General features: G+C 30.9%; 1 protein-coding gene across 1 annotated transcript in view; it reads right to left on the reverse strand.

Annotated features, from left to right (window-relative positions):
* Positions 1–26,881, reverse strand: part of LOC111703893 (uncharacterized) — an 80,998-nt gene that overhangs the window by 38,648 nt on the left and 15,469 nt on the right. The window contains exons 19-39 of the mRNA XM_023475978.1: positions 26,491–26,614; positions 25,653–25,722; positions 23,419–23,506; positions 22,609–22,653; positions 21,393–21,473; positions 20,173–20,229; positions 19,887–19,960; positions 19,632–19,716; positions 18,475–18,548; positions 18,166–18,246; positions 17,086–17,141; positions 14,866–14,943; positions 14,253–14,302; positions 12,478–12,554; positions 12,033–12,118; positions 11,590–11,669; positions 10,604–10,631; positions 9,312–9,385; positions 4,006–4,073; positions 2,685–2,759; positions 1,241–1,390 (exon numbers count right to left, since the gene is read on the reverse strand). Of these exons, the coding sequence (XP_023331746.1) occupies positions 1,241–1,390; positions 2,685–2,759; positions 4,006–4,073; positions 9,312–9,385; positions 10,604–10,631; positions 11,590–11,669; positions 12,033–12,118; positions 12,478–12,554; positions 14,253–14,302; positions 14,866–14,943; positions 17,086–17,141; positions 18,166–18,246; positions 18,475–18,548; positions 19,632–19,716; positions 19,887–19,960; positions 20,173–20,229; positions 21,393–21,473; positions 22,609–22,653; positions 23,419–23,506; positions 25,653–25,722; positions 26,491–26,614 (1,601 nt within the window). The remainder of the gene's footprint in view (positions 1–1,240; positions 1,391–2,684; positions 2,760–4,005; positions 4,074–9,311; positions 9,386–10,603; positions 10,632–11,589; positions 11,670–12,032; positions 12,119–12,477; positions 12,555–14,252; positions 14,303–14,865; positions 14,944–17,085; positions 17,142–18,165; positions 18,247–18,474; positions 18,549–19,631; positions 19,717–19,886; positions 19,961–20,172; positions 20,230–21,392; positions 21,474–22,608; positions 22,654–23,418; positions 23,507–25,652; positions 25,723–26,490; positions 26,615–26,881) is intronic.

A 26,881-nucleotide genomic window follows, 5' to 3' on the forward strand; every position in this document is an offset into this window, starting at 1 on the left:
CCCCCCACAGCTTTCTCCGTGTTTCCCCACCCCCTTCCCCTCCCATACTGTTATCCAATCCCTATTCCTACCATTTACTACCACAGAGCAGAGCGTAAACCTTTAAAAATAATCTTTACCGAGCCAACACTGTTGTCAAGCCAATGATAATCTATTTAATAAAGCTCTACCTTCATATATATATATTTGTATGACCAAAAAAATCATATATAATATGTTAGCTTGAGGTTGCCCGACAGCTGGACTAAATTAGCTGAGGACTGAGGTAACCCATGTTTAAAACGGGGTTGATGGTGTAGGCAACAAGATTTATATTTTTATCCTGGACAACGCTCCGGAAACTCCAAATAGTTTGCAATAAAAACTTTAAAACGTTAAACTAATTATGTAAGAAAAGTACGCACGTAATTCTTGAACGTTTTAGAAATTATTAAATTCAAAGCAACAACATTTTTTTTGTTGTGTTTTAACTAAATATTTATAAAGAAAATTCCAGAGTCAAAATAGAAAATACTTGTGCATAATATTAAAAATAGAAAATACTTGTGTATAATATTCAAAATAGAAAATACTTGTGTATAATATTAAAAATAGAAAATACTTGTGTATAATATTTAAAATAGAAAATACTTGTGTGTAATATTAAAAATAGAAAATACTTGTGTATAATATTAAAAATAGAAAATACTTGTGTATAATATTCAAAATAGAAAATACTTTTTGACTATCATATGCTCGAATTTGATTTTGAAGTTTTTTGTAGAAGTTTGTGCAATATTGTACAAATTGTTTATGTGGCAACAGGGTCATTTATAAAACTTAACTTCGTTCTGTGTTGTGGGGGAAGTGAATGCAACGATTTCTATTGAACATTTTTCATAAATCTATTTTTCTTTCATACAAAATTTACAGTTTTTAGCCACGACACAATTCCCATATTTTCTACAGAACAGAATTGAGATTATCGGAACCCATTATCTGACGTAGAGAGAAAACTATTCAAAAATGACAAATTAGAAAATTGAAGAAGAAAATAAATGAAATTGTTTAAAGAGATTGTAAGCGAAGTCTAAAGTCCGATTAGTTTAGACTTATAATAATAATATGTAATATATAGAATAATAATAATATGTAATATATAGAATAATAATAATATGCTATTTATTAAATATCATCTTTTAAGTTCCACAATTCAGTGAAACAAAAAACATATTTTTGCGCTGTAAGATATTTATTAAAAATATTCAAGAAAATATGCAATGAAAATATTACCGTTGTACAGTACTCCTGCATGGGATGGGTCATCTTATGGTTTTTGTACCGACCCCCTTTCCCAGCGAAGAAGCAAGCTTGGCACATATCAAAGTTGAAGCATTTCAGACACCGATACCTTTAATATTTAATATTTAGCAATTCCTTCACTTTAATAACAAACAGCAAAATTTACATTTTTCAAGCACAAGATCAAAATTTGAACGCAAAAATAATTTTTCTTTTATCTATTCTCATCTCATAACATTAATTTCACTAGAAAGGGATGGTTAATTAATCAAATACTGTCACGTTTGCTTTTTTTAGTCTGTATGTGTACTGTACAGCTGGCTCTGAATTAACTAAAATTCTGACCTTATATTTTTTCTAAGAGGAGAACGGTTTGTGCACAATTTTTTTGGAATATAAATGTATCGGAAAACTAGGGTTGGGCACGTTTCTACTTTTTCTAGCCATTTCGTTAACTATTAGTTCCGACCGTTAAAAAAAGAATATTTCAGGTAGCTTTTAATTCTAAAGGTAAAAACGGAACGTTCGTCTCGTTAATGGCATTTACCGTTTTTAAAAAAAAAACCGTTACTTAACAATCTTAATTTTATTAACAAGGTTAACGGAACATTTTTAGCAATCGTTAACTGCTACAGTCATTAGCGGTTTAAGAAAAAAGCTTACAGCGCAGTCATAAAAGGTCTATTTCAGTATTAATGGCGCGAAACACAAAAAAATCGTTAACGGTTATGAAATCGTTAACGGCGCAGTTGTCAACGGTTTATTTCAGTATTAAGGCGCAAAGCGCTGAAAAGAATATTGTTAAGGGTTATGAAATCGTTAAAGGTGCAGTTGTTTGCAGTAGCATTAACAGCTTTAACAATTTGCCAAATCGTTAACGACACTATCAGTTGAACTATATTTATCATTTTCTGCGGACTGAGTAATATCTAGATATCCAAATCAACAATATTTATTCTATTCTGAGGAGATCCCAGATTCTTTCATGGCTGGACAAACTCCAAATTTTTCAAATCAAAATTCAACGGTACTGCGATCTTTTCTCAGCATTTAAAGTTGTGAACACAGAAGATGACATTTAAAAACATCAAAACACGTAATTTTTTTTTTTTTTTTTTAACGTTTAATGTTATTTAAAGCAGAAAAAAAATCATCGTTAAAAATAAAAATCTGTTCCGTTTGCGTTTTCAATCGTTAATTTTGTTAACTGTTCGGTTAATTTTCGAAAATCTCCGTTCCGTTAACGGAACTTTGGCCAGCCCTACAGAAAACTAAACAAAAACGAATTACCATTGCCAGTGAAGTCCAGTTGGATCCATAAACTGTATGCGTTCAACGTGTTAAAAAGAAATGATTTCTCAGTGTTTAAATTGCGGATCAGTCTGTTTAAAGTAAAATTTTACCTAAATCCAAGAATAGGACTTTGCTTGCAGATATTACATTTAGCTTGATGCTTCGCACACTCAGCAGCGGTAAACCTTTGGATAGAAAACTAGATGAAGGTAAACCTAGATAGAAAACTAGATAAAAGTAAACCTAGATAGATGTAAACCTAGATAGAAAACTAGATTAAAGTAAACCTAGATAGAAGTCAACCTTTGGATAGAAAACTAGATTAAAGTAAACCTTGATAGAAGTAAACCTAGACAGAAAACTAGACTTAAGTAAACCTTGAAAGAAAACTAGTTAAAGTAAATCTAGATAGAAAACTAGATTAAAATAAACCTAAATATAAGTAAACCTAGTTAGAAAACTAAATTGAAGTAAACCTAGATAGAGACCAAGACTGAAGTAAACCTAGATAGAAAACTAGATTAAAACAAACCTATATAGAAGTAAACCTAGACAGAAAACTAGACTGAAGTAAACCTAGATAGAAAACTAGATTAAAACAAACTTATTAGAAGTAAACCTAGACAGAAAACTAGACTGAAGTAAACCTAGATAGAAAACTAGATTAAAACAAACCTATATAGAAGTAAACCTAGACAGAAAACTAGACTGAAGTAAACTTAGATAGAAAACTAGATTAAAACAAACCTATATAGAAGTAAACCTAGACAGAAAACTAGACTGAAGTAAACCTTGAAAGAAAACTAATTAAAGTAAACCTAGATAGAAAAATAGATCAAAATAAACCTAAATATAAGTAAACCTAGTTAGAAAACTAAATACAAGTAAACCTAGATAGAGACCTAGATTGCAGTAAACCTAGATAGAAAACTAGATTAAAATAAGCCTAAATATAAGTAAACCTAGTTAGAAAACTAAATTGAAGATAGAGACCATAGATTGCAGTAAACCTAGATAGAAAACTAGATTAAAATACCTAAATATAAGTAAACCTAGTTAGAAAACTAAATTGAAGTAAACCTAGATAGAGACCTAGATTACAGTAAACCTAGATAGAAAACTAGATTAAAATAAACCTAGATATAAGTAAACCTATTTGAGATATGAAATATGAATTAAAAATGCATTTGTTTATTTATTTAAACTGTTTATTATTATTTGTAGTTTCATTGCAAAAGTGAATTGCACATATCTTGCTTTTATAAAACAATGAAGAATTTCACAGAAATAAAGACTTTTCTAGTTAAATAACGCGACGTTTTCTTCCACATTATTTATCTGAATAGAATTTCAGTAATTGTAATTTGGGCTTTCCTATCTTTGCATGGAGGGTCACTTGAAATAACGCTGTCTTTTTAATAAACATATCACCTGTGCAAAACCGGAAGCCAAACCATACTCTGAGGCTCTTGTTTCATCCAGTTTAAGAAATGCAATGACTGAAGAAAAGAAAAATATCTTTCATTTTGAGCGATCGCGCGATTTATATTACCAATTGATCATTATCGATTAGGATTTTATAAATGCATTTTCTCAATCGTAATGTAATGGAAAAAACCATTTTCAGAATATTGGAGGCAGTTGGAGGCGGTGTACAGTGTACAGTGTATAAGAACCAGGTGGCGATTACTTTTATTAATTAAATAACCTAGTAAATACATTAATCTACACTACACCTACTTTACTAATGGATCATATATACATATATGTATAGCGAAGTGAAGGAATAAAGGGGGGGGGGGGTGTAAATGAGGGATCCTGCTGAAAATACATGTTCAGTGAGCCTTAACCTTGGAACCCATTTTGATCTGTTAAATGAAAACTTTTTGTAATTTTAGTAAGTTAAGCTATTTTTGACGGAATGTACTTCTTTGAGGGGCACAGAGATCCAGAAAGCTTTCAAAAAGATGCATCAATTTTCTAGACCCGGGGCCTTTGATGTGTTCTAACCCCTTGGCATTTGATATCACATTATTGATTAATTATACTTTTTTGCAGCCCTTTTTATGCTGATAGATTTTTGAGTTAAATTATATAGATTTTGGATCATGAGGGGGGGGGGGGGGGGGGGATTTTTTGAGAAGATGTTTACGTATTCTATTTTAAGCATAACATCAAATATATATTTTGTTGTTGAAATTTAATATTTTGTATATATTGTGAAGATCATAAAAGTCTGAGTGTTTAGCTATTTTGGTGAAATTATTCAAATATGTTAAATTTACTGTGTTCTAAATTCACAAGTAGGAAAATATAAAACGTTAAAATTTTGATTAAAACGACAGACATGGTTTATTTACATAAATATTTTTTCCTCATATCACATGTTTAAAATTGCGAATTGCACAAGAAAACAAAGCTAGTTTAGCTTACACAAAAAATCGCTTTTTTAAGCAACAAAGCTAGATATATGGAAATCTAAATGTCAACAATTATGGTTTTCATTTTATCGCCCAGTACTGACTAATTTTTATAACTGTTCATTGAGAAACAAAAACTTAAGTCAAAGTAATTGGACTTCAAAAATCCAATATCTAAAAAATGCAACACAATGTCTGCAGTTTCAAATTCAAAGAATACAAAATTATGTAAATTTTCTATTCATATTCCTTCATATTCATTGGTTAAATATATTCTGAAATTATTATGATATTGACTGATGTCAGAGCAGGGTTTGATGTTAGGTCTCCCACCCAGCTCTGTATTGGATATAGATAATTGAGTTGTCTTCATTCTTCTTGAAAACTTAAACTTTATACCAGGGATAGACCAGGGACATAAACTTTAAACTAGGGATAGACCAGGGACATAAACTTTAAACCTGGGATAGACCAGGGACTTAAACTTTATACCAGGGATAGACCAGGGACCTAAACTTTATACCAGGGATAGACCAGGGACCTAAACTTTAAACCAGGGATATACCAGGGACCTATACTTTAAACCTGGGATAGACCAGGGACCTAAACTTTATACCAGGGATATACCAGGGACCTAAAATTTATACCAGGGATAGACCAAGGACCTAAACTTTAAACCAGGGATATACCAGGGACCTAAACTTTATACCTGGGATATACCAGGGACCTAAACTTTATACCAGGGATAGACCAGGGACCTAAACTTTATACCAGGGATAGACCAGGGACCTAAACTTTATACCAGGGATAGACCAGGGACCTAAACTTTAAACCAGGGATAGACCAGGGACATAAACTTTATACCAGGGATAGACCAGGGACATAAACTTTAAACCAGGGATAGACCAGGGACACAAACTTTATACCAGGGATAGACCAGGGACCTAAACTTTAAACTAGGGATAGACCAGGGACCTAAACTTTATACCTGGGATAGACCAGGGACCTAAACTTTAAACCTGGGATAGACCAGGGACCTACACTTTATACCAGGGATAGACCAGGGACCTAAACTTTATACCAGGGATAGACCAGGGACCTAAACTTTATACCTGGGATAGAGCAGGGACCTAAACTTTAAACCAGGGATAGACCAGGGACCTAAACTTTATACCAGGAATAGACCAGGGACCTAAACTTTAAACCTGGGATAGACCAGGGACCTAAACTTTAAACCTGGGATAGACCAGGGACCTAAACTTAATACCAGGGATAGACCATGGACCTAAACTTTATACCAGAGATAGACCAGGGACCTAAACTTTATACCAGGGATAGACCAGGGACCTAAACTTTATACCAGGGATAGACCAGGGACCTAAACTTTAAACCTGGGATAGACCAGGGACCTAAACTATAAACCTGGTAAATACCAGGGACCTAAACTTTATACCAGGGATAGACCAGGGACCTAAACTTTAAACCTAGGATAGACCAGGGACCTAAACTTTAAACCAAGGATAGACCAGGGACCTAAACTTTAAACCAGGGATAGACCAGGGACCTAAACTTTAAACCAGGGATAGACCAGGGACCTAAACTTTAAACCAGGAATAGACCAGGGACCTAAACTATAAACCTAGGATATACCAGGGACCTAAACTTTAAACCAGGGATATACAAGGGACCTAAACTTTAAACCTGGTATAGACCAGGGACCTAAACTATAAATCTGGGATAAACCAGGGATCTAAACTTTAAACCTGGGATGGACCAGGGACCTAAACTTTATACCAGGGATAGACCAGGGACCTAAACTTTAAACCAGTGATAGACCAGGGACCTAAACTTTAAACCAGGGATAGACCAGGGACCTAAACTTTAAACCTGGGATAGACCAGGGACCTAAACTTTAAACCTGGGATAGACCAGGGACCTACACTTTAAACCAGGGACCTAAACTTTAAACCTGGACATTCTGCACTGCATATAGAGACGTTACGTTAAGATATATCTTACAAAATATTATTGAATATGTTTTCAAGAGTTAAGAATTTTCTCTCTTCCTAATCAGCTTTCCTTATCTGTCTAGAACTGTTTCTCTCCCCTAATTTGTGTTTTGTTTGGATATATTCTTTAAGATTTTTTGTATGTGTTTTGGTGGTTTAGATGTATGTTTATGTTTTTTTTTCTGTGTTTGTGTTCAGGTATATGTTTGCGTTTTTGTCTATTTCTATTGTTTATTTTTGTTTCTTTATCGATTCATATTTCTATCTTTATCTATTTTTTTTTGTGTTTGCATCAGAGTACGGTCGATATGTTTATGTATAAGTAAGTTAAGATAAATTGAAATCATTTAAGAAAACTGATTTAAATTCTTTTTTCAGCCTTAATTCAAAGGAAGGCTGGGTGATAAATAACTTTTTTTTTACAAGAATACATTATTTTTTACATTTTTTTCTGTCAATCTCCTTCCGCTTCAGAAATATAATTATCAAATTATCTCTTCTATATTCAAAAATAAATCATCGATCTCCGATATTCTCTGATTTTCCAATTTTTAATAATTTTATTCAGAATTCTAAATTATTTCCCTATCATCTTTGCATTTACATAGCAGCGAACTTTTATATTTGTGTATTTTAATCAATTATCTAATTCTATTTGTGTATTTTAATCAATTATCTATTTCTATCTGTGTATTTCTCCCATTATCAATTTCTAGCTGTGTATTTCTCCCATAATCTACTTCTATCTGTATATTTCTCACATTTCTAATTATATCTATCTGTATATTTCTCCCAATGTCTATTTCTATCTGTATATTCCTCCCATTATCTAATTCTATCTTGCTGTGTATTTCTCTCATTATCTACTTATATGTGTGTATTTCTCCTATTATCTACTTGTATGTGTGTATTTCTCCCATGATCTGCTTCTATGTGTGTATTTCTCCCATTATCTGCTTGTATGTGTGTATTTCTCCTATGATCTACTTCTATTTGTGTATTTCTCCCATTATCTACTTGTATTTGTTTATTTCTCCTATGATCTACTTCTATGTGTGTATTTCTCCTATTATCTACTTGTATGTGTGTATTTCTCCCATGATCTACTTCTATTTGTGTATTTCTCCCATTATCTATACTTGTATGTGTTTAATTCTCCCATGATCTACTTGAATGTGTGTATTTCATTATCTACTTGTATGTGTGTATTTCTCCCATGATCTACTTCTATTTGTGTATTTCTCCCATTATCTATACTTGTATGTGTTTAATTCTCCCATGATCTACTTGAATGTGTGTATTTCTCCCATTATCTACTTGTATTTGTGTATTCTCCTATTATCTACTTCTATCTGTGTATTTCTCCCATTATCTACTTGTATGTGTGTATTCTCCTATTATCTTTTCTATCTGTGTATTTCTCCCATTTTTTTACTTGTATGTGTGTATTCTCCTATTATCCACTTCTATCTGTGTATTTCTCCCATTATCTACTTGTATGTGTGTATTCTCCTATTATCTACTTCTATCTGTGTATTTCTCCCATTATCTTGTATGTGTGTATTCTCCTATTATCCACTTCTATCTGTGTATTTCTCCCATGATCTACGTGCATGTGTGTATTCTCCTATTATCTACTTGTATGTGTGTATTCTCCTATTATCTACTTCTATCTGTGTATATCTAGTAAAGAACTACTGTGAATGAGCCTGGTCAATTCCAAAGTGTGGATAAACTAAGTCCCAGGAGAGTTCTCTGCTAAATACCATTGTGTAGTTACAACCTTGTCTTGATCCAAACATACCATTCTTACAGAAAGCTAATGTTTTTAAGTCTGCCTCATTGAAAATAGATAGAACTGAGGAAATAATGTCCCAATTTTTTTATAAAAGAACCTCAATTTTGTTAACATTTACCTCAAAATCTTGTCTTTTTACATTTTAAATTTTTTCAAATTAAATTTTAATAATTTTCCTCAGAAAGTTTACCTTCATCCATGAATTTTGTTATTTCCTTCCAACCATTTTATCCGAAATATTCATTTTTCGATACATTCTTTGAATGCAAATAAAACGAGTTTTTGCCACAAACTCAAAATTTTGATCCCTATGACGTAGTTCTTTGATATTTCAAACTATAAATTCTGTTAGATCAAAATTTCAAAGGTTTACACCATCAGACATAGGGATTAGAAAATTTGAGTTTGCAGCAGCAACTCAGTTCCTTTCAACGAACCTTAGATTAGTTTAATATATATTAATAGCTCAGATGTTTGTTTACATTAAACAAGTATTTAAAAGTATGTTACCTCTATAAACCCTTTATCCCCAGCCTGTTCGAAACAGGAGCGTACAGAGGGCTCCACGTTTACGCCTCCAAATGCTGAGAATGTTTTGCAATTAAATCTAATTTCTTTGCTTTGTTTCCCCGAGTGTACACAGACCACTCCAAGGTTATAAAAAAATTAATATTTATCGGCAATTTTTAACAACATTTTTTACGGTTTTTGGGTCAATCAATCAAACAATATATAAAGTACACTGTGATTTAAAGGTCCCAAGCTCTCAAGCTAGACTCGATGAGAATTTTGCCAATTACTTTTAAGAATCCAAAGCTAAGAACAAGGGCTACAGTAAAGCATAAATGAGTTAGAGTGGTAAAATCAAAGCCCAAGGCGTTGCGACGCTTCAAAATTGACCTTTTAATAAGCTGAATCTAAGTGATACTAATCTCCGATCATTACTCCTGAACCCCTTGGACCGATTTGCCTAAAGTTTTGATTGGGGAACTCGATAGAACCACAGAAATGTTCTTAGCTTACATTCTAAACTGAGTGTTTTTTTCAGAGAAAGTTCAGTTTCTAGGCAAAGCTGGGTTTCCAAGGTAGTGCATGATAAAGCTCGATTTTTATTTAGTAAAATAATATTTTTACAAAGATACTAGCTAAAGTTTATGTTGAGACTTGGGCCTAATTTTCAAATTAAAAATGCAAATTTTTCAAACTTTGCCTCCATGACGTTCCTTGAATACAAAATCTTTGTATTATATATTCAAATAGTTTTATACTTTTACCCCTTTAGATATAAAGTTTCCAACTGATGATTTCTAATAGTTTAAAATCCAAAATATATTTGTGTTTGAATCCTACGTTATTCCAATGGATCCTATAAACATTTATTTATATATATATATATATATTTAGTTCAAAGCAGGATGCAAATTTTTGAACGACATACATCATCTTTGATGTTTGAAATGTTTCTCATATTTAATGTTGCCATTTTTCTTTATCATTTACTCTAATATGTTAGAAAACTACGTATTGAGTGGATTAAAGGCATGTAAGCGTAATTTCAAATGATCCAACATGAAAAGATGAGAATGCCCGATTCACAATGGTACCATGATGAAGTATGAATAAGATATTAAATCCGATCAGAAAAATATTTCAAGGGTACCGTTGTGAATCGAACATTGTCATCTTTGCATAAAGGGTTACTTAAGATGACGTTATTAAAAAGTCACTTAAACTTGATCTCATTAAACATGAAAACTTAGATTATGCAGCAGGCATTAAATTTTCAAATAAATCGCAAATTCCTGAAATTTCTCCAAGAACTCGAGGCACCTGAAACAAACAAAAACATTTTTGATTTTTATTTTAAAAATGTTTACAATTTTTTTTCTGTTATGACAACTTACATAAAATTTTAGCCTTTGCCACAAACTCTAATCATTTTATGCTTGCAACCAAATGTCGCAGACTTTAGATATTTCAAATTATGAGTTATGTCATTTTAAATAGTCTAAGTTTGAAGTAAAAAAGTTTACACCACCAGGTTGCAAAGATATAGACGATATGAGTTTGTGGGAATGACTCAATTCCTTGGGATGTTTATTCACAAATTGAACAATTTACTTTTATAAATAGATTATTTTTGCCGGAGATCGAAAAGGTGTACACTTTACACTCTAAATTACAAAATCAAAAAATCGATTATATTTTACAAAAAATTGATTATATTTAACAAAATATCGACTATATTTTACAAAAAATCGATTATATTTAACAAAAAATCGATTATATTTAACAAAAAATCGCTTCTTTGCCAGTCATATCGATTGACTTTATTTTACAAAAAATCGATTGTATTTAACAAAAAAACGATTATATTTAACAAAAAATCGCTTCTTTGCCAGTCATCCAACTTTTTGCTACCAAGTAATCAATGTTTTATGAATATAAGCGATATGTTGTCAGTTATTTGGCTAAATAAACGATTTTTTTATTTTGTAATCACTATAGAGAGTAACTACACTCTATAATGTTGTAATCTCTGTTTGTTTGTTTGTCCGATCATAACTCAGGAACCCCGATTTGCCTTGAATTTTGATTGGGGAACTCGGGAGATCTACGGAAGTATTCTTAGCTTGGTTTTGAGATGTTAACTTCAGTGGGTTTACTTTTAACGGGAAAAGGGCCAAATCGTAATTTACGCCATGAGACGGGTAAACAGCGGGACTAACTATGACTCCCATGGGCCACGCTGGGTCCCCAAGCTAGTAAAGCTAGTAAGAATATATACCTGGATACAGTCACTAAGTAGCTGAGCTAGTTTCTTCTGACTTGACCTTCGCTGCTGGTCAGACACCAGCCGGAACATATCTTAATGATATTAAGTGTTAAAAAAAAATTTGAATAGTAAATTCTTGTGATTCTAATTGATCTAGGCAAAAAGGAATTGAGTCTTTGCAACATACTCAACAGTTCTAATTCCTATATCTTTGCAACCTTATGGTGTAAACTTTCTATATTTCAAACTTAAATTCTTTGATCCAACAGAATTCCTAGTTTGAAATATATAAGGTCTACGACATTTGGTTTTAAATATATAGGGATTAGAAAATCAGAGTTTGTGGCAAAGAATCAATTCCTTAGCTGAAATCCGGGCACTTTTTTTGTGATGTGTATTGGAAGTAACATTGAAAACGTGCAGAAAAATGTTAATTATTTTGTTTAAGTTCTTACATCTATACTTCTCCTCTAGAGGTCCTTTACAGAGTATAGTCAGAGCAACTTTAAATGCTAGAACTCGAACCTGTCCACATCTTTGACTAAACAGAAATGAAATTATTTCAAAAAATTTAATTTTAAATAAAGAAAGGTATTATAAATGTAAAAATCTAGTATGGCTGTAAGTTCATTAGACCCAGGTCATAATGATTTTTACTCTTTAATAAAGGAATTGAGTCTTTGCCAAACACTTTTATTTTCTATACTCTATATCTTTGCAACCCAAAGTTATTTTAAACTATGTATTCTGTTAGAAAACAGTATCAAAGGTTTCCACAATCAGGTTGCAAAGACATAGGGCTTAGAACATTTGAGTTTGTTTCAAAGACTCAAATCCTTTGTCAATGAATTTTAGAATAAAGTTAGAAAATTATGAAAATTTAACTAAAGGTCTGCTTACCAGTCATACAGGTTTAAGAGCCAATTTAAGGTGAGATCCAGGCATAGAGGTACGTTTACAGTTGTTGGGTTCCCAGCCTTAATAGTTACAAACAACGCTCAAACAGACTCAAGAAATAAATCATTAAAGTTATACAGTTTTTAGAAGATTATTCGATATTATTTTTCGAAAGTTTGTTTAAAATGTTTAAAACATTTAAAAATCATTTTGCTCCATTTTGATTAATTTCAAAATCAATAATTATTTCGACATTTTTGAAAAAATATTATTACTAAGACCTTAATGCAAGAATAATTTTCATATTTTCAATGCTCCAAATAATCCGGCTAATACAGTTAATCATTATATTTTCTATTAATCCAAATTTTCAGAAAATAAAATCTTTGCCACAAAATTTTCTAATCCCTTTATCTTCGCAATTTGATACTTTACACTAAGATTATTTAATCCAACAGAATTCATATTTTAAAATATCTAAAGCCTACGAGGTTGCAAAGATATATGGATTAGAAAATAATAGTTTTTGACAAAGATTCCATTTCTTTAGTGTTCTAAATATCTAACATTTGGTTAAATCTAAATTTTCCTGTTTAAAGTCAATGCTCTATTTAGCAGATAATGAAGACAAATGAAACAAATTAACTTTTGCTAACTTTTCATTAGTAATGTTTAAAATTAAACTAAATTTCTCCTACTTTCTTACTTTTTCAACTTTTTCAATTTAACTTATTAAAAACTAAAAATATTTTTTAAGTGCCTTGGGTTGCATTAAACACGTTTTTTAAGTAGATTGCTAAAATTATAGTTTTGCTAAATTTTGAAACAATTTTGCATAAAGCTTTTGTTGTCTAATAATTTATGCTAAACAACTCAATTTGCTTCTGCCATTTTGGAGCAATAAATGGTTTAGATATATATTTTTGAGCCATAAATGGTTTAGATAAATATTTTGGAGCCATAAATGGTTTAGATATATATTCTGGAGCCATAAATGGTTTAGAGATATATTTTGGAGCCATTAATGGTTAAGATATATATTTTGGAGCCATAAATGGTTTAGATATATATTTTGGAACCATAAATGGTTTAGATATATATTTTAAAGCCTTAAATGGTTTAGATATATATTTTGGAGCCATAAATGGTTTAGATATATATTTTGGAGCCATAAGGTTAAGATATATATTGTTTGGAGCCATAAATGGTTTAGATATATATTTTGGAGCCATATGGTTAAGATACATATTGTTTGGAGCCATAAATGGTTTATATATATATTTTGGAGCTTATGGTTTAGATATATAAGCATTGAATTAATGCATACCTATGCGGATTAAAGCAGATTTTTTACTGATATCCCGTGGTAATCTTAGCCTACATGAATCAAGGGATCAAGCAATGATCTTTCAAATTGTTCTCTCAGTTGATATATCAAGATCAAGGGTTTAAGTCTATGACACCATTTTATAAATAATATTGGTCTTCAGGCCCACTCTGGGCCGTAGCAAATTTGAATTCGAACAGGACCTGCCCAGTTTGTACCGGCCTGCCAGATAACAGCGTGTACTGATCCGATCCTATGGTACAGTACGTCACCCTAACCAGACTAACACGCGACAGGGGTCAATTTTCTTGGCATAGTGAAGTCCCGTCGGAGGGCAAACTATGACTCCCATGGCGCGTTCAGACGTTTTGCAGTACCCGGCCTAATCCTAGGTCTTTTTGACCGACCCCACTGGCTTAGTCTACCGTGTGATGACATTTTGGTGACTTACCGATATAGTTTCGTAGAATGTGGCGAGAATTGAGACCATATCTGATACATCTATACATATATTCATATCAATTCTACGCATACATATTGGAAATATTCTACCGGGTGTCCAATAGTCATTAACATATAGGGGGGAAACAGGGGGAATTCAATTTTCAGTTTTAAGTCTTTAACAGTAAGTACTCATTTAAAAAGTCAAATTAAAAAAGTGTAAGTTGGTAGATTTTTTTTTAACAGTTTTCTTTTTTGTGACCCTAGTACAGTATACAGCACGCACCTCATAACCTCAATCATACTGTATGGTATTGAATGACCCCCCCTCCCCCCTAGCTGGAGGGAAAGTAGAAAATGGCGGGGACGGAAGGGAAGGTGTTTTATTTCTTATAAATCCTATGTCTTAGACCTTTGATATTTTAATCTATGATTTCTGTCAGATTAAATAATCTAAGTTTGGAATATCAAGGGTTTACACCATCAGGTAACAAAAATATAGGACTTAGAACATCTTTGTTTGAGGCAATAACAAATTTACTTTACCCCCCCCCCCCTTCTCCTGTTAGATATTAGAGATTAGAGATTAGAGATTAGAGATATGAAACAGAATTAATATGTTCCTAAAGTTCTATCATTCTGACCACGTAATCCATGAGCATCAAACGCTTCTATTGCCACATTCAAGGGGAGTAGGTCCACTGAACAACAAATAATGATAATATAATGATAATAATAATAGTAATTATAATAACAATAATAATAATATTTTTGCTAAATTTTTAAATATGTCCAGTACAAATTTTCAAAAAACAACTTTATTGTATTGTGAAAACCCCTTCTCCCCTCTTTGCTGAGTAAAAACAATAATGTTTGCTTGATAATACTTTGCCATATCCTATATATTCTCTTGGTGTTCTGGGCAAATAATGAAAAACAGAAGGTGTTGTGTTATACTAAGAAATTTGTACATATACATGATATTCAGCCATTTATATTCATTGCACAAATATAATGTATGATATATATATTGAACATTGAACACAAGAAGGGTCTGAGTTGATTAATTGAAAACTGAAAATATACTTTCCCTATAATATGTGTGGTAAAGAAAGAAAATGTGAAGAATTTACTACGGATTCTATTATTTTTCTCGGTATGTATATATATCGGTTTATATATATATATATATATATATATATATATATATATTTTTATAATGTATATATAGAGTCAAATAATATTTTTTTATTCTTCTCTTAAAGGGAGTGTTCGCGAAAAATGAAAGGGGGTATAGGCTTATTGCGATAAAAAAGCGCTTTTGATCAATACTAATCTTACTTCTATCTGTTGCGTCTATAAGAAGCAAATTGTTAAAACCGACTTATACCGAAGAACGTAACGTCAATACAAATGCAAAGTTGCAACATATAACTCGGATTGTAAAAAAATCAATTTAATTCCAAACAAATCATTCAGTTATTACAACCAATAACATCGATAATTATTCGACGCATTCGTATTTAGTTGATATTTCATATTTTCAATTTTTTATGATCCCGTTTCGAGGATTTTTAATAATGAAGACGACATTTTCATATTTTCCAGGAATATTCGAAAATCCAGCGCCAGAGAAATATCTTTAAAAAAACGAAATCAAAAAAATTATAAAATATAAACTTTATACAAATGTGGTGAAAGATAATCGGTGACTATAGGTTGTAATATCTGAATGATTTGTTTGAAATTAAATCGATTTTTTACGGTCTAAGTCGTATGTTTCAATTTTCTCAATCTGTATGGAGTATGGACGCTAAGTTATTCGGTATGAGACGTCTTTAACAATTTTCTCCTTATAGACGCAACAGATAGAAGTAAGATTAGTAGCGATCAAAAGCACTTTTTTATCGCATTAAGCCTATACCCTTTACCCTAATTCATTTTTCGTGAACAGTCCCTTTAAAGAAAATAATTAGTAGCAGGGTTTAAAATGAAGTTTTTTTTTCTGTAAAAGTGAGTTATCGTAAAATATTAAATTTAGTCAACGACCATTCCGAAATTCGGGTTTGATCGTTATAACTCTTTTTTCTTTTTTTTCCCTTGTAAATTTAAAGAAAAGAGCGCTCACATCGTTGTCGGTTTCGTGTTTTAAGAAGGACGAAAAAATCTAGACAACTTTGATCCATAAATTGAAATTCTGGCCAAATTTCTTTTAATCTTTGGAAATATTGAAATGGCGACCAACATTTTTTAATCCCAATACCAAGAGTTTCCATTGATTTTTGTTTCAACTGAATGTTTTAAAGGAATTGAGTTTTTGCCACAAAATCTGATTTTAAATCCTCATATCTTTGCCACCCGATGTTGTAGACCTTTGATATTTCAAACTATGCATTAGCTGATGAATCAAATAGTCAAGGTTTAAAAAACAACAGGTTTAAACCCTCCGGTTGTTAAGATATAGGGATTATAAACTTATTGAGTAGATGGTAAATACTCAGTTATTTTGTTCTTCAAAGATAATATAAAAATCATCACTCAATTCCACATTTTTAAACAGAGCCTGTCAGTGAAACGTAGTAAATCCATGCTTAATATATCAACGAAAACCATAGTATATGAATTTATCATCACAAAGGAAATGAGTCTTTGCCACAAAATCCAATTTTCTAATTCCTGTCTTTGAAACCTGATGACAACCTTCCAGATTTCAAACTTGAAATATCTAAGGTCTACGACATCGGATTTCAAAGATAAATGGATTAATACATTTGAGTTTGCGGCCATTTTTTCCATTTTGCTTTACTGCACAGTCCATAAAGTCTATTAAGTTTTAAACTTACAAGCCAATCTTTTCTGAAGTTCCCTAAGCTTCATAGAGGTACGGTAAGCAGAAAATCTAAAATAAGTAGATACATATACTTTATGCAATATCTAGAGGTACGGTAAGCAGAAAATCTAAAATAAGTAGATACATGTATTTTATGCAATATCTAGAGGTACGGAAAGCAGAAAATCTAAAATAAGTAGATACATATACTTTATGCAATATCTAGAGGTACAGTAAGCAGAAAATCTAAAATAAGTAGATACATGTATTTTAGGCAATATCTAGAGTTTCCAATTTCTCGCTGGAATTTTTTCAGGTTAGAATTATATATACCGAAAAAGATTTTCCGTCACGGAAATTTCCGCCGGAATCCGAAAATTCCGAAAAAGGTTCAGACCTAATATCCAAAGAAATAATATATTGCTGATTAAATAGATTGTTTACTCATACTGAAGTATTTCCGCCGGCAACGGGGTTTCCGGCATACTTTTCCGCCGGGAAAAAAAATACAAAATTTCCGGCGGTAACGGAATCGGAATTTCCGGTGAATACTCTAGCAATATCTCATTTAGGAAGAAAATAAAGTTTTCCTTTAATTTAATTTAATATAACGCAAGGACAGTTGAAGTCAGACATTTTTAATTTAAATCTCGGGACCAAGCAATCATCTTCTAATTTAAAAGTGCCCACATTGGATATCGAAATCAATCGTTTAAGATTAAAGATACTCCACAATAAAGAAATAAAATGTTACAAATCATGCACTTGGACAAAAGATTTAAAGTTTATGTTTATAATCAAATTCAATGCAAAGTTTATGCATTTAGACTTTTATTTGACGTTATACACGTTTTTTTTTATTTAAATGAAAACCCAGTCAATAATTAGGGATAGATTTGATTTTTAAAATTTTCTCTTAAAAATCAGGTAATTTTCTTAACTTCTGATCAAAGAAATAAAATGTTACAAATCATGTTAATCACGTTTGGTTTTTAACTAAATATTAACTGGCTAAAACCCAGTCATTATTTTCAAGCATTAAATTTTTTTATTTCTTATTTAAAATTGTAATTTTCTTTTTTGTTTAGTTTACCTTATTGTGTTGAACTGTATAAGCGATTTGAAAAGATTCACCATTTCAGGATGGTCCCAGTGTGTTGTTTCAGACTGATGACTGAAATTAATTATTCATAAATTAGAATTGTAAAGGAATAATTCTGATATCTGGAAATAACTCCTTTCATAAAAATATACTCCAGAAAATATCTGTTAATTTTTAAAAAAAAAAGTTTTTTTCAAGAATTAAAAAATTTTTAAAATTTTTTAAAATTTTAATTATTTTTGATCCAGGACAGANCCCCTCCTCAAGGTAAAATGAATTTGACCATCTGTGTTTACATACTTGATATAGTAGGGTACTCCGTTGTTGGATATAGACCTAGTCCAGGGTTGGCTAACTGCTACACTAAGGAAATCCTAAACAAACACATTGATACAAAAATCACCGTCAAAATGTGTGTCAATGAAAGCAGTTCATGCGAAATAATATTCATAAATGGCAAAAATGTCCTGATCTCGGTCAAAATGTGCTAATTTTCTAGATTTAAAATTGTAAAAAATAAAATGTCAAACAAAAAAAAAACAAAAAAAAATCAGAAAAAGAAAAACTATTTTTCTGAATTTTTTGTTTTGTTTTGTTCGCCTTTTAAGAGATTTTTCCACAAATTAAACCAACAATCCTTGACTACTATTCTGCAGGAAATTTACAAATAATATTTCACCAGCTGGAAAATTTTGTGTTGGATAATCTTAATCCTGATCCCTTAATCTCTATATTCACTGCCTGCGGACACTTAATCCTCTATTTGTGAATATCCCTGCTGGGTTCGGACCAATGAAAGTTCTCTCATTGGTTGGTTACGCGCTTCTGATTGGCTATTAAGTTTCTACAAGCGAGACTCTGATTGGTTGAATTTTAAGCATTATCTTAGTTATCAAATGAAGATTAAATTAATCTAAAGATTAACTAAAAGAGGAGATCAACCATTGTATTATTATTTATTGTCGTAAAAATGGGTAAAAATTACCCTAAAAAAAATATCATACCAACAATTTATTAAAAATAATTTATCATTATGTATTTTGAAAGTGTGTTTACTAAAAGTGTTATTGAATATTTTGCAACTATGCAAAAAGAAGATTTATCAAATAAACATATTTTTCTTGTAGAGGACATTGTTGGAAAATATTTAGATGGATTTCTTTGTAGTTTCATCAAAAGAAATCTCCCAATGATAGTAAACAGGAAAACAAATGTATTCATGTTTTCTATTAAAATTATGTTTTCATAATTCACAGAAAAAATAAAAAATTGTACAGTTTACTTTAATTGTTCTGGCGGTAATGAGGTTTAAAAAAATGATAAAAAAGACCGGAAAATTACCCCTAATGAGGAAGTTCAATTGAACGTTAGGTTTAACAAATTAACACATTTATGACTTCAAGAAATAAGATAAGATAAAAAATGTCTTTTTACATTTAGTATTTAACCGTTTTTACCTGAGTATTTGGCTGTCTATCCTTTCCTCGCACCTCGTTTAATCTTTTATACTGATCATCAGCGGCTAGCTGTACTAACTTCCACCTAGAGTACATAGTACAGTACAGTACAGTTCATGTTCTTTTGCAGGCTCGGTACAATTTAATATTTATGTTTGTAAAGTTAAATTCAGTAAAGTCCTTATATATAAATTGTAGTAAATTTTATAAAAATTATGGACTGGTGCAAATTCTACGAGAAAACAACTGTTTTACCTTGTATTAATGTCTTCTAGCCTCGACAGAAGGGAACCAGACAAATATATTTTATTAGAGGTGAAATCTGACGCCTTTATCATTATTCACATATTTATCAATATTTTTAGCAGAAATCTTTCTCAATATGGACATAAAGTGCGTGACAGTGTGCTTACATAACTGTTTTATTACTTTTTTTATTCTTCATACGAAGATTAATTTACTTTAAATAATGTTTAATATTCATTTATGTTATGCATCTATAGTCGTAATTATAAAAGAAATATAAAAAATATGTTTTTTCCTGGTCGTTTATGTCCTCTACAACCCTTTGTAGAGGGATAAGTGTTCCACTAAAACTCTAAAATATTAGTTATTATTATTATTTGTATTTATAGAATGGCTGAGGTTTAGGCCCAAGTCGGTGGTTTTTAAGAGGGGGCCCGCACGTGGATTTAACGGTTTTGTCAATATTCCAGAAAGCTGTGACTTTCGATCACAATTTGACCCATTAAACATAATTTTTAAGCCTTGTTCCTTTTATATCTTTTTTTGACATATGCATTTTGAATGAAAATGTATAATAAACAAATCCGTAAAGTAAAAGATTGTTGAATTATAGACCAAAACATTTAGAACCCGATGTTGTAAACCTTTGATATTTCAAACTCAGATTATTTGATCTAACAGAATTTATAGTTTGAAATATCTAAGGTCTGCAACATTTTGTTCCAAAGATAGTGATTAGAAAATCAGAGTTTGTGGCAAAGACTCAATTCCTTTGGTAAGTAAAGGCACTGGTTTAAAGTTTAAGTTTAAAAGAAGTACTTTGCAATATTCGCATCGATTTTTGCATAAAAGTTTGCAACCTTTTGATAACCGTGAACCTGTAATGAATATCGTGTAAAAAATATATCTGTAAACCTGAACTACGTTGTACATTATTAATTATCTACGTCTGTAAATAGTAGCTAAATAGTAGCAAAGCTTGTATTGCGATTAACCTAGCCTAGCTATAGTCTATACACCTGTTTTGTGATTAGCTTAACTACACGTGAATATAACCTCATAAAACTTGCAATTACGTTGATTAAATTAACTTGTAAGATAGTTGGAATAGACTCCGCTTTGATTACAGTGTGATAGTGATTACTTCTTGTTTAGCGTCCTGAATCACTCTCTCTTGAGAGAAAGAACTAGATTTGGAATTACGATAAATTGTATCTTGAAACATAGATACCCAAAGAATACTGAAGGATTCCTGAATTGGTACCGTATTACAGAATGGAATGGTTTTATGCCTCGTGTATTAACAAGAGGGATTAAGTTGTATCTTGAAACATAGATACCAGAAGAATACAACAACGCCTTATCTGGATTGATACAGATTGAGTATTTTAGCTGAGAGTTGTATCTTGTAAGACAGATACATGAGAATACAGATCGAGTTGTACCTGGATTGATACAGGTCTGACAGACTTTTATGGAGTAAGGTATTTACTACAAATCTTGCATATAGTCTACCTTGAGTTGATTCCGGATAGATTGTGGATCCATATTATTTGATGAAATAAGAGTTTTCTGCGTATGCTCGGCAGCGTACACCTGAATAACATAGATTTGAAAATAAAAATAAGGGTTTTAAACTTTTTTTTTGAAAGAGAACTCAATTTTATTTGTTCTCAAAACGTCCCTTTTTTCCGTTTAACATTGCAGATATGTTTGGACAGGATTAAATATCGTTGGGAAGGGGACTGAGAGATCTTTTGAAAATAAAAAGGAGGGAGTCACAGGCAGCCGTAGTACATTTGAATTTCCGATCCGGGTCAAGTTTTCCGGTCCCAGTTTGTACTGCACTGCACGACATTGAGTTAATACAGAAGAAATTTAACAGGACTAGCCGGTACAACAAGGTTGACGCGGTCAGACTTTATGCTTCAAATATGTTGAATTTACTTTTACTAAAGGGGCAGAGGTGGATGGAGTTGGGTTTTTAAAGGATTAAGATATTTACTGAACAGTTAATTCTAAAATAATCGATCATAATTTCACCCTTATTAATGTTTCAAAATAAAAAAATGGGACTGAAATTTTAAAAAGGAAAAGTTTGGTTGTGAGGGGGGGGGAGAAAAGAGAAGGGGTGGCGGGAAGTAAATTTTTGACACGAGTTTTCACTTTGTATTACGTATAAGACAGATTTCAAAGAAGGGAATGAAGAGTAGAGAATATTAAACAACATTTCCAGTTGAGAATTGAGTTCAAATTTGAGAAGATAAAATAAAAAGAACTGTCCAAATAAATATTGGTAAAAGGGGGACTGAATACTTAAATATTCAAAGATAAAATTTTAACAATTCTTTTAACTCTTCCAACCAATGAGGGCCGAAAAAACTGAAGGGTTCGTATGTTTAAATATTATTAAAACATTATTAAAACATTATTAAAACATTATTAAAACATTATTAAAACATTATTAAAATATTAATAAAACATTATTAAAACATTATTAAAACATTATTAAAACATTATTAAATCATTATTAAAACATTATTAAAACATTATTAAAACATTAGTAAATCATTATTAAAACATTATTAAAACATTATTAAAACATTATCAAAAAATTATTAAAACATTATTAAAACATTAATAAAACATTATTAAAACATTATTAAAACATTATTAAAACATTATTAAAACATTATTAAAACATTATTAAAACATTATTAAAAAAATTGACCTGACTTAAAACGGCTTCAATGCCTGTTTGAAAACTGTGAACTTTCTGAAAAAAATATAAATTTTAATGTCGATATTAATATGATAAGATGTCGATATTAATATGATAAGATGTCGATATTAATATGATAAGATGTCGATATTAATATGATAAGATATTGTAAATTTAGAAAATATGAAAATGTTTCAAAGTTTTGATACAAAATGCAAACAACTTTATTCGGAAAATTTCTTTAAAGATTTGAAAGTTGAAAAGCAAGAAAATGATTTCATTTGACAGCAAACTTTATTTCTTTACAAACTTTCTCTTATTTCAGCAGTTGTTAAATTATTTCATCATTCTTCTCTCGTCAGAGAATTCAACATTAACCTTCATTGTATTGTAAACAATTCATTTAGAAATTTCTCTTTTCTCATTTATTATCTCTCAGAAAAAAAGTAAAAAATTCAAAATAGTTTAAAATTCAAAATTGCGTATTCAAGGTATCTAATAAACGTAAAACGGCTGAACCGATCGGCCTCCAATGGCCCCAGGAAATTTTAATTTCAGGTCGAAATCTTAAAAATTCTTCCCAACAAAGTTCCGAGTGACATTTTTACTTCTTTGAAATACACAAATTAACAGAATAATGCAAAATTTGAATTTTGAATTAAAACACATCAAAAATATGCAATGGACTGTAGTGGCATCCCATGCAAAGATGGCAATGCAATACAACGGTACTCAAAGTTACATTTACACTTAGAATGATATTTACAATCCCTTAAGGGGGGATGGGGCTTTAAAATTCAGTTTAAATAAAGTACTTACAGGAAGGGTGTCTTCTAATTTTCTCAACCATAGATCTACGTTGCTCAACAGGCTACTCCATTTATCAGATAGTTTAGCAACCTCCCGTCTAAATAAATATATTTTAGCAACCTCCCGTCTATATATATATATAATTTAGCAACCTCCCGTCTAGATAAATATAGTTTAGCAACCTCCTGTCTATATTTATATATAATTTGGCAAGCTCCCGGCTAGATATATATAGTTTAGAAAACTCCCGTCTAGTTAAATATTGCTTAGCAACCTCTTCCGTCTAGATAAATATTGTTTAGCAACCTCCCGTTTATATATATATATATATAGTTTATCAACCTCCCGTCTAGATATATATATAGTTTAGCAACCTCTCGTCTATATATATACATATATATATAATTTAGCACCTCCCGTATATATATATAGTTCAGCAACCTCCCGTCTAGATAAATATAGCTTAGCAACCTTCCGTCTCTATATATATTTATATAGTTTAGCAACCTCCCGTTTATATATATATATATATATATATAAATATATAGTTTAGCACCTCCCGTCTATATATCTATATAGTTTATCAACCTCCCGTCTAGATTAGTATAGTTTAGCAACCTCCCGTCTATATATATAGTTTAGCAACCTCCCGTCTATATATATATAGCTTACAAAACTCCAGTCTAGATTAATTTAGTTTAGCAACCTCCAGTCGAAATATACATAGTTTAGGAACCTGCCGTTTATATAAATATAGTTCAGCAACCTCCTGTCTAAATTAATATAGTTTAGCAATCTCCCGTCTAGATATATATATATATATATAAATAGTTTAGCAACCTCCCGTCAATTTTATTAGGAAATAAAACTTTTACCTCATGTTATAAACGAAGGAATATGGAATTTTAAATAATTAGAATACTGTGTCAGTGTGTGTGTAAGCATTTCTTTCAAGAGAACATTTTTAATTTCAAAAGAAAATTTAAAATTTATTTTAAAAATGCTTAAAATGTATCATATCACCATAATCTTCTTTGTTGCTCGAAATTTCGTTTAAATTTTATAATTTGTGGAAAATTCTCTCAGGAAAAGAATAGAACCAACAATTTATGTTACATTGTAAAAAGTGTTTATATAATAGTATAGAAAATGAAATAAGAGACTTGTGCTACTGATCTACAATGTATTTTTAGGACAAAGAAATTGAGCCACAAACTAAAATTTGATATTTCCATTACACGTTGATTTAACGGTTCTATCAATATTTCAGAACGCGATGACTTTCGATCACAATTTGACCCATTAAACATATTTTTTTGCATTTCTTCATAAATACTTTTTTGTTGGCATATGCATTTTGAATGAACAAGTAGAGAATAAACAAATCTGTAAGTTAAAAGACCAAAGCACTTTTGATTTCAAATAGAAGAAACCGAATGCTGCTCACTCTGGTTAGTCCGGGGTGTTTAAGCTCTAAGACACGGCTTGCAAAGATATAGGGGCTATAAAATAAGAGTTTGTGGCAAAGACTTAATTCTATTAAAATAAAAACAAATAAACGAACAAGATATATACGATTGTTACTAGACTAACAATTTTATTTTTTTTCTCTCTACTTTTCCCCAGAACTACTTTTCCCGAAGAGAAATATAAAAATTCTAGAAACAGCTTTAATTCATATTTTTAGATTTTATAGAGAATGGCATACAGTTGAATTAACTAAGGAATTGTCTGCATTATAAGTTTAAGTATACGGTACTGGAAACTAGACATGAGAAGGTCATATAATACAACATCACTGTTACGACTTTGTAACCTCGAAGTTTCTCTGGTTTTGATTTTACTCACAAGTAGAACAATAAAGAAGCTATAAAACAAACAAAGATATCAATTGTTTTAACATTTACTTTTGTTTGCCGTCTGTATAGATTAGAATGTAGGAGTATTGATTGAATTAAAATAAACGTACGTTTGCAGTGAAATTAATAATTTCAGATTTTGTAATTTGTTTACAAAGGAATTGAGTCTTTGACACAAACCCTGATTTTGTAATTCCTATATCTCTGCAACCTAATGATATAACCATTAATATTTCAAACTTAGGCTATGTGATCTAACAGATTTCACAGCTTGAAATATCTAAGGTCTGCGACATCGGGTTCCAGAGATATAGGGATTAGAATATTTGAGTTTGTGAAAAAGACTCAATTCCTTTATCAGAGGGAAAACTTGTAACTTTCTACCTGATTGACTTATTTAACTGGTCTTTGGTTAAATCATCACTTTTACTGTCAGATTCTGTTTCCCGACTCACTAAAAATATGCTAAAATAAAATTCTGTTTTCCGACTCACTAGTTAACATATCATATAATCAGATTATATTTACCAACTCAATTAAAATATTATTAATTCAGATTCTGTATCCCGACCCACTAAAAATATCCTATAATCAGATTCTGCTTCCCAACTCACTAAAATATTATTCAACCAGATTCTGCTTTCCGACTCACTAAACTATTATACAATCAGACTATCTGGTCGCCGACTCACTGAAAACATTATATAAAATCAAATTCTGGTTTCCCGACACACTAAGAATATCATATAATCAGATTATGCTTCCCAACTCACTAAGAATATCATATAATCAGATTATGCTTCCCGACTCACTAAGAATGTCATATAATCAGATTATGCTTCCCGACTCACTAAGAATGTCATATAATCAGATTATGCTTCCCGACTCACTAAGAATATCATATAATCAGATTATGCTTCCCGACTCACAAAGAATGTCATATAATCAGATCATGCTTCCCGGCTTACTAAAATATGATATATATTTTTTGGTCAAGATTTGAAATCCACATCTTTTTAAATATATTTTTAATTCCTAATCTAGGGGCTATTATAGTTTTAAAACAATTGAACTATCTTGGTTTGAACCCATTTTTGAAAACACAAAATTATCGGTCATAAATATGTTTAAAACCATTAATACCATCTGGTTTAACCAGTACAAATTCAGCAGAGCTTTCTATAATCCTTGACTTGAATAAATAAATGTATAAAAATCTTACTATCACTATCTGAGGTATCTGAGGGTGTTGGTTCTGTTGCTAGAAACTGTCTTCCACTCAACAATTTGTTCTCAATAATCGGACGCTTCTCGTAGAGTTGACGTTTCAGCATGCGTGTTTCATCCTCAAATATAATTATTAAAGTTTTCCTAATTTTCCTGTTTTATTTAAATTCCCAAAAGTTCTTTTTCTCAACTTAACATTTTTTTTTACTTTTAAAGCATCATTCGTTTAATTAAAGTATGATGTTGCTTGTTTTTAATGTACGCATCTTGTTTCTTTATTTTTTTTATGTAAATTTTTTTTTCTTCAAATAATAACGTTGGAATTTTTTGAAGTTTTGTACTTACTAATCTAAAGGCTTTGTTATCTTCTCAAATAAGCATTTATA

This window comes from Eurytemora carolleeae, unplaced genomic scaffold (genome assembly GCF_000591075.1).
Source record: "Eurytemora carolleeae unplaced genomic scaffold, Eaff_2.0 scaffold562, whole genome shotgun sequence".
In the NCBI taxonomy this organism is placed as follows: Eukaryota; Metazoa; Arthropoda; class Copepoda; order Calanoida; family Temoridae; genus Eurytemora; species Eurytemora carolleeae.